This window comes from Cavia porcellus, unplaced genomic scaffold (genome assembly GCF_034190915.1).
Source record: "Cavia porcellus strain 051 isolate PalLab524CR breed Dunkin Hartley unplaced genomic scaffold, mCavPor4.1 scaffold_33, whole genome shotgun sequence".
NCBI lineage: Eukaryota > Metazoa > Chordata > Mammalia > Rodentia > Caviidae > Cavia > Cavia porcellus.
In genome coordinates, this window is record NW_026947516.1 from 31,101,388 (window position 1) to 31,117,308 (window position 15,921).

At 33.9% G+C, this 15,921-nt stretch overlaps 1 protein-coding gene across 1 annotated transcript; it reads left to right on the forward strand.

Moving 5' to 3' along the window:
* Positions 1-8,851: 8,851 nt before the first annotated feature.
* Positions 8,852-15,910, forward strand: LOC134474572 (uncharacterized). The gene is made up of 8 exons (XM_063242919.1): positions 8,852-8,861; positions 9,388-9,483; positions 10,867-10,956; positions 12,350-12,427; positions 13,340-13,459; positions 14,829-14,948; positions 15,281-15,370; positions 15,774-15,910. The coding sequence occupies exons 1-8, from the start codon at positions 8,852-8,854 to the stop codon at positions 15,902-15,904; spliced, it is 735 nt and encodes a 244-aa protein (XP_063098989.1). The 3' UTR covers positions 15,905-15,910.
* The last annotated feature ends 11 nt before the right edge of the window (positions 15,911-15,921 follow it).

Sequence of the window (15,921 nt, forward strand, 5' to 3'; positions counted from 1 at the left end):
CATCTGTTGATGGGCATATAGGCCTCTTGAAAAATTTAACAATTATAGGTTTTACTGCTATAAATATATGTATGCATATATCACTGTGATGTATCTTTGACATTTTGGGGGAGATACAAAGAAAGGGAATAGCAGACTAAATTGGAATTTCTACTTTTAGTGTTTTGAAGGATTTGTAGTTCTTTTTGAATGTATTCTTGATTTTTACTTTTTACTAGCTTCTCTGGGTATTACATTACACATGTAACTTAATACACCCTACTGTGATTGGTGCTTTATCAATTTGAGGGAAGGATAGAAATCTTAAATGTGTTTAGCTTTCTTTATTGTTTTAAATATAAATACTGTTTAGTGTACCTATTGGTGTTAAATTTTTGTTTCGACTATAGCATGGTTTAGAAAACTTCTTAGAAAAATAGTATTTTCCTCTTCGCATGTGATAAATTTTTCCTTTGTCCTTAGAAATTTAATTTTGTTGAGTTTTTTTTTTTTTTTTGTAGACTTCTTTATCTTCCCTGTAATTAGGCTTTGCTCACCTTTTTTTTTTCCTTTTCTGTGTTTTGAGATGGGATCTCAGTATGCAGTTCAGGCAGGGCTTGAGCTCACTTTGTAGCACAAGCTGGTCTCAAACTTGCAGAAATCCTCCTGCCTCAGCCTCCTATTTGCTGCATAGACATGAGCCACTACACCTAGCTTCACATTTTGTTTTAAGTGCAGGACATTTTACTTTTAAAAATGTTTTTTTTTCAGTACATTTTAACAATACATAATGTTTAGCATTTTGCAGTAGATAATGTTATGGCAGAATAGTATTACATTACGTATAAACAAATTTTCTCTATCGATTCATCTGTTGATGGATATATAGGCTGGAAAAAAAATCTTAGATATCATGAATAGTGCTGTAAGGAACATAGTATGCTGTATCATTGTGGTGGTATTGTGTCTTTAAATTTTTGGGAGAGACACTAGAATGGGAATTTCTCAGTGTCTGCCTCTGTCTGTCTTTCTCTCTCTCTCTCTCCCTCTCCTTTCCTCTCCTTTCCTCTCCTGTCCTGTCCTGTCCTCTCCTCTCCTCTCCTCTCCTCCCCTCCCTTTTGTCTCCTCTCTTTCTCTTCTCTCTCTCTCTCTCTCTCTCTCTCTCTCTCTCTCTCCTTTCCTCTCCTGTCCTGTCCTGTCCTGTCCTCTCCTCTCCTCTCCTCTCCTCCCCTCCCTCTTGTCTCCTCTCTTTCTCCTCTCTCTCTCTCTCTCTCTCTCTCTCTCTCTCCCTCCCTCTCCTTTCCTCTCCTGTCCTGTCCTGTCCTGTCCTCTCCTCTCCTCCCCTCCCTTTTGTCTCCTCTCTTTCTCTTCTCTCTCTCTCTCTCTCTCTCTCTCTCTCTCTCTCTCTCTCTCTCTCTGCTTGCTCTCCCTGCTTGCTTTTTTTGCTGGCTCTCTCTGTCTCTCTCCCTTTGTTCTCTCCTATCTGTATCCCCTTCCTCCGCCTCTGGTTTTTCCTTCTCATCTCCTTCTCTGTCTCCCTCTCTTCTTGCTTTCTGATTCCCTTCTTTCCTTTCTTCCTTCAAAATATTATTTTTGTTTCCTCTATCCTGGGCACTATCGTAATTTAGAGTGTATCAGTGAGCCAAGTTGACAAAGATTCCTATTTATATAGTTTTTGCAGGAAAGGCAAAGATAACTATAGTCAATAAAGAATTTGCAGAATAAGTTTAAAGCAAGTAATATGACATGGAAATGCAAATTTAACATTGGTACTCTGCAAACCTGAGCAATTATTCTTAAGTAAATATCATATTTCTAAAGGAAGTTTCTGTTTAATTTAGTCAACTTAATGCATAGGATTTTGGTTTCGATTTTAATCTATCACTGTTGTATGATGCTTTTAACGCTTCAGGAAGGTACCTAGAAATGGAATGGCTGAGTCAAATAAATCTTCTAGTTTTAGGTTTTTGAAGACTCTCCATACTGTTTTCCATAATGATTATACCAATTTACATTCCCACCAACAATGGAGCAGGGTTCCTTTATCCACAGTCTTGCCAGCATTGGCTATTTGTTGATGTTTTGGTGATACTCATTGATTCTGGAATGAATTGGAATGTCAGTGTTGTTTTAATTTGCATTTCTTGAATAATTAGTGATGCTGAACATTTTTTTTTCATATATTGGTTTGTTGTTTGTATTTCTTCAACTGGGAAATGTCTGTTCATGTCAGTTGCTCATTTTTGGATTGTGTCTTTAAATTTGGGGGTCTGACTTTTTAAAGATCGTTATATATTCTAGATATTAGTCCTTTGCCTAAGGATAACTGATTACATTGTTTTTCCAATACTGAGTTGTCTCTTCACATTTTCGTTACTTTCTTTTGTTGTGCAAAAGATTTTAATGTGCTTTGTTCCCAGTTGATTCTTTGTAACATTTTGTCCGCAATTTTTTTTTATTTTTATTTTTATTTTTATTTATTTATTTATTTATTTTTTGGTCTTTTTCGTTTTTATCAGTACCAGGGATCGAACTCAGGACTGCCTGCTTGCAAGGCAGGTGCTTATGCCGCTGGGCTAAATCCCCAGCCCCTTTGTCCGCAATTTGGGTTTTGTTCATAAAGTATTTGTCTATACCTATGTCTTCAGGAGTTTTATCTACTCATTTTCCAACAGATTAAGTGTTTCTATTTCAATATTTATATTGTTGATCTGTTTAAATTTTAGGTTAGTGCATGGTGAGCAATATGATTATAGGTTTAATCTTTAGCATATGGAAAGCCAATTTTCTCTGTACCAGTTTTAAAGATGCTATTTTTCTTCCAGTGTAGATTTTTCACCTCTTTCTCAAAGATAAGAGCTGAGTGTGGTTGCAGTTGTTTCTGCATCTTCTATTCTGTTCCTTTGGTTCTAGGGCCTTTCCCCCCAGTACTATGATGCTTTGACCATGGTATCTTTGTAGTATAACTTCAAATTAGGGATTGTGGTGCCCCATGCTTTGCCTGTGTTGCCCATCATTGCTTTTGCTGTTCTAGGTCTCTTCTGGTTCCATATGAATTGTGGTGTTTTCTCTACTTCCATGAGGAATGCTGTTAGTATTTGCATTGTGATTGCATTCAGTCTGTTGAACAGTTTTGGAAGTACGGCCATTTTCACTATATTGATTCTTATTATCCAAGAATAGGCAATATATTTCCATTTTTTGATGTCCTCTTTGATCTCCTTTTACAGAGTGCTGTAGTTTTCAATGTAAAGTTCTCACTTCCTGCATTGATTGATTCCTAAGTACTTTATTTTTATTGATGCTATTGAATACACAGGAGTTTTTAAAGTGCTATTCATAAATACAGTAAACCCCAGATGTTTGTGGGAGTTATATTCCTAGAGTATGTACAAACTGTGAAAAGCCATGATATGGTCAGAGAAATGCCTACGTTTATTGCTTAATAATTTAATATTCTATATCTTCCACAGTTCTGTAGTTTTATTTGATAAAATACTGTAAAATAGTATACAGAAAAATACTATATCCTACTGTAATAATTTAATACAAGTACTGTACTGTAATTTAACCTCATCCTGGTATGTTTAAAAACTATCTCTGGTGCTTAGGTTCATTGCTAGAAGCCTTAGAATCTTCAAGGCACTTTGTCCACATCTTAAGAATCCTAGGGCTTTAAGAAGAACAAAACCGGGAAGACTTAAGTTAGCTACTTTAGGTCCACCAATTTATTATGATGCTGGAATGCTGGTCCATCTGCCGGTGATGGGTTAAAAGACAGTAGCTGAGAGGCAGCAAGGAAAACTGGTACAGCTCTAGTATTGGCCACTTGAAAGTCTGCTGTCCCTTCCCCTAAAATAGTGGAGGATACAGAATCATGTTTCACTCCATTTGTAATGTCCTCTAATTTTTCTTTCATTCCAAATATCTTTAGCTTCATCTTCTTAGTGTAATTTAATATCTGCTGGTTTAATTTTTCTTGCTCTCTTGTCATTTCTCATCCTATATTTCCATTTTATCCTCAAGATCTGATATTATCTCCTCAATTGGTCAATTCTGCTATACATATATTTGCTAGAATTCTATGTGCCCAGGATTTCTGTTTGACACATTTTCATGGAATGTATATCTTTAGTAAATTTGTCACTCATGTTTTGATTATTTTTGATATGCTCTTTCGTATTTTCATTTGCTTTGTGTATACATTGACGTGTTAATTCCATTATAGTTTAATGTCTTCTGTGAGCTTGCTGTTTATTTTTGATTGAATTATTTCATGTGGTTCAACTACTTGATGTTTAAGTATTTCTCCATTTGTGTCCCTTGAATTTGGTTTGGGGGATTCCGTTGCCCTGTTTTTTCTTGTTCTTAATATTTTTGTGTATATAAGATTTGAGGGGTTGAGGTCTAATACAGTGGAAAAATTGTGCTTACATAGCACCATGCATAGTAATGTTAAGATAACTCAACAGGATTCGAAGTATGCAAAGAAGTCTAACCATAAAGTTGCTAATAGGGTTAGGTTTTGCTTTCCAGTGATGTGATTTTAGTCTTGTATTCCTCAAGAGGTATTTTTACTATTTACTCCTACTCAATATAGCTGGAAGAAACCCAGTCACTCTGCTGCAGGGAGAGAATTGCTGCTCTTTGCAGCAACAATACAGATGCAATAATACATCAATCAGAAACATTAAAACTTGTTTTTATACTCTTGGTCTTTTATCAATGCCTCATATAGACTATATTGTATAATTTTTGGTGATTAGTCTGGGATGTGGAAGGAGAACAGGAGAAAGAGGATAGGGAAATAGAAGGGGATAAGTAGGATAAAGTAGGATAAAGAGAGATAAGCTAAATGCTAATATGTAAAACACAGAGAGAAGTTCAGGCCTTGGTTGGAGGTGTTTTAATTGCAGTAAACATTTAGCATTGAGAGAGTTCAAAAAATGTTTTTGGAGGTTGAGTATGGGATACAAAGGAGCAGAAGTGTGAGAAGAGGTTGAGGAAATTTGTGAGGCTATTGAACACTGTCAGTATATTTGTATTTAGTTTTGTTTGAATCTCTTGAATTATGCTAACCATTATCTCAACATGACTAAAAATGGTGCTATTTAAGTTAAAGCACTGCTGTATTGTTTTGTCTTTTGTTGTTAATTGTACATTTTTACCAGTATGTGTTTCAGTACATGACTGCATTTGTTGTATAGAATTTGTACATATACGTAACACATCTTAATGTATTTTATCCCATTTCCCTACGGTACTTCCCCGTTCACTCCAACTCTTCATCCCCTTCCCATGTAAAAAAGCTGTTTCCATTTTTTCCTTCCATTGCTTTTTAAATCCCTTTCCCTTTCTTTTCTCCTCTCCTTCATTTCTTATTCCACTTCCTATTTGAAAAAAAAAGTTCCCCTGATTATTATTTATTCTTATTTTGATTGAGGCTTTGATTGAGGGGGAAACAGGAGCTCTTCTCCATTGTTGGTGAGACTGTAAACCTGTATAACCACTATGGAGATAAGTATGACAATTCCTTAAATAACAAAACAAAAAAAGTTAAAGAGAGAGACATTCCATTTCAGCTATTCTCCTTATGGGAATCTTTCTGAAAGAGTTTAAGATAATATATTACAATGCATACCCATGTTTATAGCATTACCATTTTTCATAACTAATTCTTAAAAACATCCCATATATGTTCATCACCAGATAAGTGGATAACAAAAATGGGTTGTTTACACTCAATTGAGTACTACTCTGTCATAAAGAAGGACAAATTGAGGCATTTGTAAGTAAATGGATGCGCCTTGAGAACATAATGCTAAATGAAATAAATCAGGCACACAAATTTAAATATGATATGGTTTTTCTTATACAAGAAACCCATACTATAAATAAAACACTACTCTATTCATATTATCTTTTGTACATTTATAGGGACATGTTGTATGCATTTCATATGAAAGGTAAAGAACATGTGAGGGAAGACAGGAGAAATGTGTAAAATAAAAAAAAAGTGTAAATAGCATAGAATAGGGTGGAAAGTTTATCAAATTGAGAAAAGAGAAGAAAGATCAAAAGAGCATATAAGAAATTTTAAAAAACCTTCAAAACGTCTTCAAAAATAAATTGATATAGAAATAAAGAGAGAAAGAAAGGGGGAAAAATGTGAGAGAAGTCAGTATAGACACATACACAGGAAATCCTTCCTTGCTAGCTTATAGGCAGAATGTTCACACAATTCCCTTACTGCTGTAATCATAGTCCACTTGTAAGGAGCCATGTCAGTTTCCCCCCTGGCTTTGATCTGCTTGACTACCTGCATTTAACTTTTGCCAGTGCCCTCTCAGTTTAGGTCCTCTTGCTTCTGGGCAAATTTCATGTTTGTGTCTGTTTTCTAGTAGGTGCTGTGTGCCTCGTGTATCACCAGAAGCTCTCCACTCCAGCCAATCCCTTCTGTGCTTTTGCTCTTAGATTTCCATCTGTCCCTGACTCAAAAGCTCAGCTTTCCAGTCTGTAGAACTCAGTGTAGTGCCTGGCCTAGGCAGAGGGCCTCCTGCGTGTGTAGGGCAGTGCACAGTGATCTTTCCAGTGTTTGGGGAAACAACAGGAAAGCACCCATTCTGGACTGACTGTTCTCAGTCTCTCCACTGCCTTGTGTCTCCAGGGATGTGATCCATAGATATCTGCCAGCAGGCTTGGTACAATCCACAGTTCATGGTATTCAGCCGCTCTCTGCCTAGAGCAGAGGTCTTCCCATGTGGATGTGAGGTGGTAGGTGGTAGGTAGGATGCCACCAAGATAGAGTGTTCCTCAGTGTTTCAGAGGATGTGAGAGAGCTGCTCATTTGCATGTTGCTATCTCTACTTTTCTCCATTTACCGTTTGTTTGTACCTATCCTGGGCCCTCAATCAAAGTTTATGCCAATGCTAGGTTTCCTCTTTAAGCTGGGAGAGAGTGTATGTAAGGAGTTAGTCCTAGAAGTCTAGAATCTATGGTGCTGTCTCTTTACCTCATGTTTGATGCTCCCAAGATTTTGTTCTCCTTCAGTAAAGGGCTCCCAGGGAGACTGCCCAGTGGCAAATCGGCTTCTCTTTCAACAACCCAAGTATTTGGTCTTGATCTAGAGGATTTATTTTTTAGATTTCTTCTCCATTTTTGGATGTGATTGTCTCTCTCATTTCAGAATACCTATATTGTGTGTGTGTGTGTGTGTGTGTGTGTGTGTGTGTGTGCTAATTCTTCCCTGAGTATCTCTAATATACCTCCTCAAATAACCCTGTTGGAATCCTAGTTAAATGATTTAAAGCACAGAAATCTTGTTTAATTCTGTTAGTATTTATAAGAAATTTACATTCTAAAGCAATATTGTATATGAACAAAGCAATCAGTCAAGAATCTAGAAGTACTGTTGCAGACAAACCAACATTAGATAATAATACACAGTAATTTGAACTGAAACAGTGGCAACCATACTGTAAAGTTACCTTATTTAATTGTATTGGTATTTATACAGTGAATTTAAATAAGTAAGTTCTGATAATGCCCTACACTGGAGTATGTGACACTGTACATGACACAATATTGAGAACAGACTTTTTTCAGATTCTTTTATTGAAATCTATGAATTTATCAAGAATTAGTTCAGTCTTTTGAAGTAGAATTGAAACTATGCTCCCTTTACTTATAAATTTGTACCATGTGGTCTATAAAAGTGTTATGAATGTAAGTGTAAAATATGCTGAAAATTTTGAGGCTTTGAGGGATTATTCTTTCAAAAAAGCTTACAGAGTAGTATTTTATGATGTTTTTAACTTTTTTTGGTTATTTTGTGACCTCCTGCTCTTTTAGTGGTGACAGGTGTACAAGTGCCTCCAGATGACTATCGTGAAGTATTAGAGATTACATGTTTTGAGCACACTGGATATACGACACAAAATCAGCAAACAGGTAATCCATTTTGGACATTAGGCAATCAGGGTAATTGCATTAGTATTTGGAGAGTGGAGAAAGACGTCTTTTGATATGACCTACACAGTGGTATGTGGGACTCTGTACATGACAAAATATTGAAAAAAGGCTTATTTCAGAATTTCTTTATTGAATCTATGAATTTTTGAGAATTAGGACAGTCTTTTCAAATGTAATCGAAACTATGCTGTATTCACGTATAAGTTTGGAATATATTAATGATTGTTCACATGTGTAGGTAAAATATGCTGAAGATACTGTCTTTAAGCACACATTGTTTCCTTATTTTTTTTTTTTTTTTGTCTTTTTCCTTTTTACCGGTACCAGGGATTGAACTCACGACTGCCTGCTTGCAAGGCAGGCGCTTATGCCGCTGAGCTAAATCCCCAGCCCCAATGTTTCCTTATTTTTTGAAATGAGGTCACAGAGTAGTATTTGATGACATTTCTAATTTTCTTAGTTCTGTTCTTACCTTCTCTGCTTTTATGGTAACAGGTCCACAAGTATCTCCAGAAGAATGTTTTGAAACACGGGGTCTAATCTACTTTGTGAAAACTCAATATAAGCCGCAAAGTGAGTAAAGACATAATCCATCCTGAACATTAGAAAATCAAAGTAATTGTATTATTATTTGGACAGTGGGCTAAAAGTAATATCTTTTGAAGTCCTCTAGACAGTGTTATGTGAGACCATGTACATGACAAGATGTTTCAAATTCTTTTTTAAAAAATCTATGAATTTATCAAATATTGGATCAGTCTATTTAAATAGAATTGAAACTGTACTTCTTTACCTTGTAAATTTGGACTGTGTTGTTTATCAAAGTGTTAACCATATAAGTGTAAAATATGCTGAAAATATTGAGTCTCTAAGCACTCATTTTTAAAATTTTTTTGGAACAATGTTAAAGAGTATTTGATTATGTTTTTAACTTTCTTCATTCTTTCCTGACCTCCTCCTCTTTGTGGTGACAGATACACAAGAGTCTGAAGATCCTTCTAGTGAAACAGTAGAAATTTACACTTTCCATCACACTGAATTTTCAGAAAGTGAGCAAAGAGGTAATCCATCTTGGACATTAAGAAATCAGGATATTTGTACTATTATTTAGACAGTGGACTGAAAGAAATACATTTTCAAATTCCCTACACAGTATGTGAGATTCTACACATAACAAAATATAGAAAATGGAAATTGTTCTGATTCAAGTTTTTAAAGATGTAAATATATCAAAAATTATCTCAGTGTTTTAAAATGGAAATGAAACTATACTGTAATTACTTATAAGTTTGTACTATGTTGTTTAAGAAAGTGGTGACTATGTAACCATAAAATATGGCGAAATCTTTGAGTCTTACCACACACATTCCTGTTTTTTGATACAGTGTTACAGAGTAGTGTTTTATGATGCTTTAAATTTTCTTAAATCATTTCTAGCCTCCTCCTCTTTGGTGGTACCAGGTGCACAAGTTTCTCCTGAATATGGTGAAGCTGTAGGCATTTCTTTTGAGCAAACTGAATATACCACAGAAGGTGAGCAAAGAGGTAATCCATCCTGGCTATTCGGAAGTCAGGGTATTTGTATTACTATTTATATAGTAGAATGAAAGAAATATATTTTGAAATATCTTACACCGAGTGTGTGAGATTCTATACATAACAAAACATAAAAAGGGGCATTTTTCTGATTTACTTTTTAAAATCTGTGAATATATCAGGAATTAGCTCAGTGTTTTAAAATGGAAAGGAAACTATACTGTCATTACTTACAAGTTTGTATTATGTTGTTTAAGTAAGTGTTAAATATGTAACTGTAAAGTATGCTGAAATCTTTGAGTCTTACAGCCCTTATTCTTAGTTTTTGATACAAGGTTACAGAGTAGTATTTCATGATGTTTTAGATTTTCTTACTTCTCTTCTGACCTCTTCCTCTTTGGTGGTGACAGGTGCACAAGTGTCTCATGAAGAACATGGTGAAGCAGTAGAAATTTCCTCTGCTGAGCAAACTAAATATAAAACATCAGTTAAGCATAAAGGTAATCTATCGTGGACATTAGGAAATCAGGGTATTTGTATTACTAAACAATGGAATGAAAGAAATACATTTTGAAATGCGTTACACAGTGCGTGTGAGATTCTATACAACACAAAATATAGAAAAGAGCATTTTTCTGATTCACTTTTTAAAATCTGTTAATATATCTAGAATTAGCTCAGTGTTTTAAAATGGAAATGAAACTATACTGCCATTATTTATAAATTTTTATTATGCTGTTAATGAGTGTTAACTAAGTAACCATAAAATATGCTGAAATATTTGAGTTGTGAAGCACTCATCCTTATTTTTTGACACAATGTTACAGAGTAGTATTTTATGATGTTTTACATTTTCTTAATTCATTTCTGACCTCCTGCTCTTTGGTGGTGACAGACGTACAAGTCTTTCCTGAAGAATATGGTGAAGTAGTAGGCATTTCCTCTGTTGAGCAAACTGAATATATGACAGAAATTGAACAAAGAGGCAATCCATCCTGGATACTGGGAAATCAGGATATTTGTATTACTAGACAGTGGAATGAAAAAAATATATTTTGAAATACCTTACACAGAGTATGTGAGATTCTGTGCAAACAAAATATAGAAAAGGACATTTTTCTGATTCATTTTTTAAAATCTGTGAATATATCAAGATTTAGCTCAGTGTTTTAAAATGGAAATGAAAGTATACTGCCATTATGTATAAATTCATACTGTGGTGTTTATGAAAGTGTTAACTACGTAATTGTAAAATATACTGAAATCTTTGTGTTTTAAGCACTCTTTCTTATTTTTTGGCACAAGGTTACAGAGTAGTATTTTATGATGTTTTAAATTTTCTTAATTCATTTCTAACCTTCTCCTCTTTGGTGGTGACAGGGGTGCAAGTGTCTCTTGGTGCATATGGTGAAGCAGTAGAAATTTCCTCTGTTAAGCAAACTGAATGTATGACAGAAATTGAGCAAAAAGGTAATCCATCTTGGACATTAGGAAATCAGGGTAATTATGTTAGTACTTGAACAGTGGAATGAAAGAGGGATATTTTGACATTTCCTACAAAGTGATATGTAAGATTCTACACCTGACAAAATATTTAAAATACACTTTTACATACTCTCTTTTTGAAATGCATGAATTTATTGATGATTAGCTGAATCTTTTCAAATGAAGCTGAAACTACGGTGTGTTAACTTCTGAATACTGAGTATGTTGTTTATGAAAGCGAAAACTGTGTGTGAGTAAACTCTGATGAGAAATTTGAGTCCTTATGCACTACTCACATTTTTTGAAACAGGGTTACAGAGCAGTATTTTATGTTTTTTAAAATTTTCTCAGTTCTTTTTTAACCTGCTTCTCTATTATCATACAAGGGGCACAAGTACCTCTAGATGATTATTGTGAAAAAGCAGAACTTTCCTGTTTTGAGGAAACTAAATATACGATAGACAGTGAGAAGGGAGATAATTCAGGTTGGACATTAGAAAATCATCGGAATTGAATTAGTATTTGTACAGTGAATCAATAACAATATCTTTAATCACGTATTATAGAGTGATATGTGTGATTCTATGAATGATAAAATATGGAAAATAGACTTTTTTTCTAATTGTCTATTTAAAACCTATGAATTCATCATGGATTAGCTCAGTCATCCCAAATTCAGTTGAAGCTATCCAATGTTTGCTTATAAATTTGGACTGTTTTGTTTATAAAACTGATAACCATGTAAGTGTAAAATGTGCCATAAATGTGGAGTCTTTAAGTACTATTTTTAAAAAAAATTTCAAGCAAGTATACAGAGTGATATTTTGTAATGTTTTAAATTTTCTTAGTTCTTTTCTGAACTTCTCCTCTTTAGTGGTGACAGGTGCACAAGTGTTTCCAGATGACTATTGTGAAACAGTGGACATTTCCTGTTTTGAGCAAACTGAACACATGTAAAGTTTGTACAAACTGATAATACATCTTGGGCATTAGGAAAACAGGGTAACTGTATTAGTATTTGGAGAGTGGAATGGAAGAAATATCTTTTTACGAGCTCTGCACAGTGGTATGTGAGACTGTGTAGAAGATAAATATTGAACGTGAACATTTTTCTGATTGATTTTTTTTAAGTTCATGGAGTTATCAAGGATATATTCAGTGTTTTCAAATGAAATGAATCTATGCTACCTTTCCTTATAAATTTGGACCCTGTTGTTTATGAAAATGTTAACTGTGTAAGTGTAAAATATGCTGAAAACTTGATTCTTTAGTCAGTCATTATTTTATTACTTTTTGAAGCAAGATTACTGAGTAGTATTTTATGATGTTTTTAATTTCGTTGCTTGTTTTTTGACGTCATTCACTTTTGTGATGACAGGTTCACAAGTGTCTCCAGTTGACTGTACTGAAACAGTGGCAATTCCCTGTGCTGAGCAAACTGAAAATACGACAGAAAGTGAGCAAAGAGATAATCCATTTTGTACATTAGGAAATCAGGGTAATAGTATTAGTACTTGGACAGTGGACTGAAAGAAATACCCTTATATATGCTCTAGATAGTGGAATGAAAAACACTTTGTCTGTGACAAAATATTCAAAATTGAATTTTTTAGATTCTTTTTTTCAAATCTATGAATTTATTGGGGATGAGCTCAGTATCCTGAAATAGAATTGAAGCTATACTCTCTTTACTTACAGATTTGCACTAAGTTTTTACTGAAAGTGTTAGGTACATAAAGGTAAAAATACGCTGAAAATTTTTAGCCTCTAAGGACTCATTATTTTCTTGTTTTAAAATGAGGTTCGAGATTAGTGTTTTGTATTATTTTTAATTTTATTAGTTCTTTTCTTACCTCCTCCTCTATGTGGTATAAGGTACACAAATATCTCCAGATGACTGTTGTGAAACAGTGGAAATTTCCTCTTTTGAGCCAACTGAATACACGACAGAAAGTGAACAAATAGGTAACCCATCCTGGACACCAGGAAATCAGGGTATTTGTATTAGTGTTTGGATAGTGGACTGAAGAAATATGTTTTAATATGCCCCAGAGAATGGTATGTGAAACTCTGTACGTGACAAAATACTGAAAATGGACTCTTTTCCGATTGCCTTATTTTAAGTCTATGAATTTATCAAGGATTAGGTAAGTTATTTCAAATAGATGTGAGAGTATGACTCCTTAATGTATAAATTTGGACTGTTTCTGATAGTGTTGATTACATAAAAGTAAAGTATGATGAAATTTTTTTTTGTTTGCGAGTGCTCACTTATTTCTTAATTCTTTGAAACAAGTTTCCAGAATAGTATTAAATGATGTTTTCAATTTTCTTGGTTCTTTTCGGACCTTCTCTTTTGTGGTGAAAGTTGTACAACTGTCTCCTGATGCCTATTATGAAACAGTGGAAATTTCCTCTTTGGAACCAACTGAATGCATGAAAGAAAAGGAGCCAAGGGATAGTCCAGCCTGGACACCAGCAAGTCAGGGTAACTGTATTGGTATTTGGAGAGTGTAATGAAAGAAATACCTTTGCTCATGCCCTACACAGTTTATGTAAGACTGTGTTCAAGATAAAGTATTAAAAATAGGCATTTCCAGGGCTGACTTTTTTAAATTTATGAAGATGTTAAGGATTTTTTTCAATGTTTTCCAATGGAATTAAAACTATGCTGCCTTTACTTATGCATTTGGACAATATTGATTTATGAAATGTTAATTCTGTAGGTATAAAATATGCTGAAAACTTTGAATCTTTTAAGCACTCATTGTTTTCTTGTTTTTTTTTTTTTTTTTTTTTGACACAGTTTTACCCAAAGTATTTATGAAGGTTTTTTCTTTTTTAGTTTTTTTCTGACCTCCTCCTTATCCTCCTCTTTTTGGTACAATTGTCACCAGATGAGTATTGTAAAACAGTGGAACCCTCCTCTTTTGAGCAAACACAATGTAGGACAGAAAGTGAGCAACAGATAATCCATATTGGACATTAGGAAATCAGGATAATTGTATTAGCACTTTGATAGTCAGATGAAAGATATATATTTCATCATGCCTTACACATTGTTATATGAGACTGTTCATGACAAGATATTCAAAAGAGACTTTCAGAATCCCTTTTTAAGTCTATGAATTTATTGAAAATTAACTCAGTATTTTCAAATGGAATAGACTTCATCTGCCTTTACTTATAATTTTGGATGCTATTGTTTATGAAAGTATTAGCTGTTTTAATGTAATATATGCTGAAAACTCTTAGTATTAAACCCTCATTCTTTTTCTTATTTTTTGAAACGAGCTTACAGAGTAGTATGTTATGATTTTTAAAATGTTTTTAGTTTGTTTCTCACCTCCCTTTTTGTGGTGACATATAAAAAGTGTCCCTTGATGACTATAGTGAAATAGTGGAACATTCAACTTTTGAGGAAACTGAATATATGACAGAAAGTGAATCAAAAAGTAATCCATCTTGAACATTAGGGGATCCAGGTAACTGTATTAATATTTGAACACTGGACTGAAAGATCTTTTGATATACTCTGCACAGTGGTATGTGAGACCCTGTAAATGACAAAATATTTAAAATATACTTTTTTTCATATTCTCTGTTTGAAATCTACGAAGTTATTAAGGATTAACTGAGTCTTTTCAAATAGTGTTGAAACTATGCCACCCTTAATTGTAAATGTGGACTGTATTGTTATGAAAGAGTTAACTGTATGAGATTCAATTCTACTGCAAAACCTGAGACCTTATGCACTGTTCTTGTCTCATTTTTGATATGAGGTTACAAAGTAGTATTTTATGGTGTTTCCAATTTTCTTAGTTCTTTTCTGACATTTTTCTCTTCTGTGGTGGCAGGTGCACGAGTGTCTGAACGTGACTCTCGTGAAATAGTAAAACTTCCCTCTTTTGAGGAAACTGAAGGTATGACAGAAAGTTATGGAAGAGAAAATCCACCGTGTACATTAGGAAATCAGGGTAATTGTATTAATATTTTGAGAATTGAGTGAAAGACAATATTTACGATTTGAACAGAGATCTGTGAGACTTTGTGCAAGATAAAGTATTGAAAATATACATTTCTATGATTGGTGTTTTTGTAAATTAATGAAGTTTTCAAGTATTTGTTTAGTGTTTTTGAAAGTGTTAACTTTTAAGTGTAAAATACACTGAAAACTTTGAGTCTTTTACCACTCATTGTTTTCTTACTTTTTGAAACAAGTTTGCACAGTAGTACTTAAGGGGCTTTTATTAATTAATTAATTTACTTTTTAGTTCATTTCTGACCTCCTCTTGTTTTTTGATGACAGATGTGCAAGTGTTTCCGGATGACTATTGTGAAACAGTGGAATGTTCTTCTTTAGCGCAAGCTCAATATAGAACAGAAAGTGAGCAAAGAGGTAATCCATATTGGATGTTCATTAATCATGGTTATTGTAATAGCATTTGGACAGTGGACTGAAAGTTACATAGTTTTGTGATGTCCTACCCAGTGTTATATGAGACTCTGTTCATGATAATGTATTTAAAATAGACTATTTTTATATCTATGAATTTATCAAGGTTTAATTCATTCTTTTCAAATGGAATGGATTCTATGCTGCCTTTACTTACGAATTTGGGCTCTGTTGTTTATGAAAGTGTTAACCGTGTAAGTGTAAAATATGCTGCAAGCTTTGAGTGTGTAAGCCCTCATTTTTTCTTCTTTATAAAGAAGGTGATTGAGTACCATTTTATGATGTTTTTAGTTTTCTTAATTCATTTCTGACTTTCTTCTCTTTTTTGTGGTGACAAAAAAACAAGTGTCTTCCAATGACTCTGGGGAAACAATGGAACTTTCATCTTTTGAGGAAACTGAAGATATAACAGCAAGAGAAGAAAGAGATTCTCCAAGTTCAATATTAAGTAATCAGAGTAATTATGTTTGTATTTGAACACTGGACTAAAAGAA

Coding starts and splice junctions, on each gene's coding strand:
- LOC134474572 (XM_063242919.1), top strand. Junction 10,957..12,349: donor GACAGAAATTGAGCAAAAAG/GTAATCCATCTT, acceptor TTGTGATGACAG/GTTCACAAGTGTCTCCAGTT. Junction 12,428..13,339: donor AACTGAAAATACGACAGAAA/GTGAGCAAAGAG, acceptor TTGTGGTGAAAG/TTGTACAACTGTCTCCTGAT.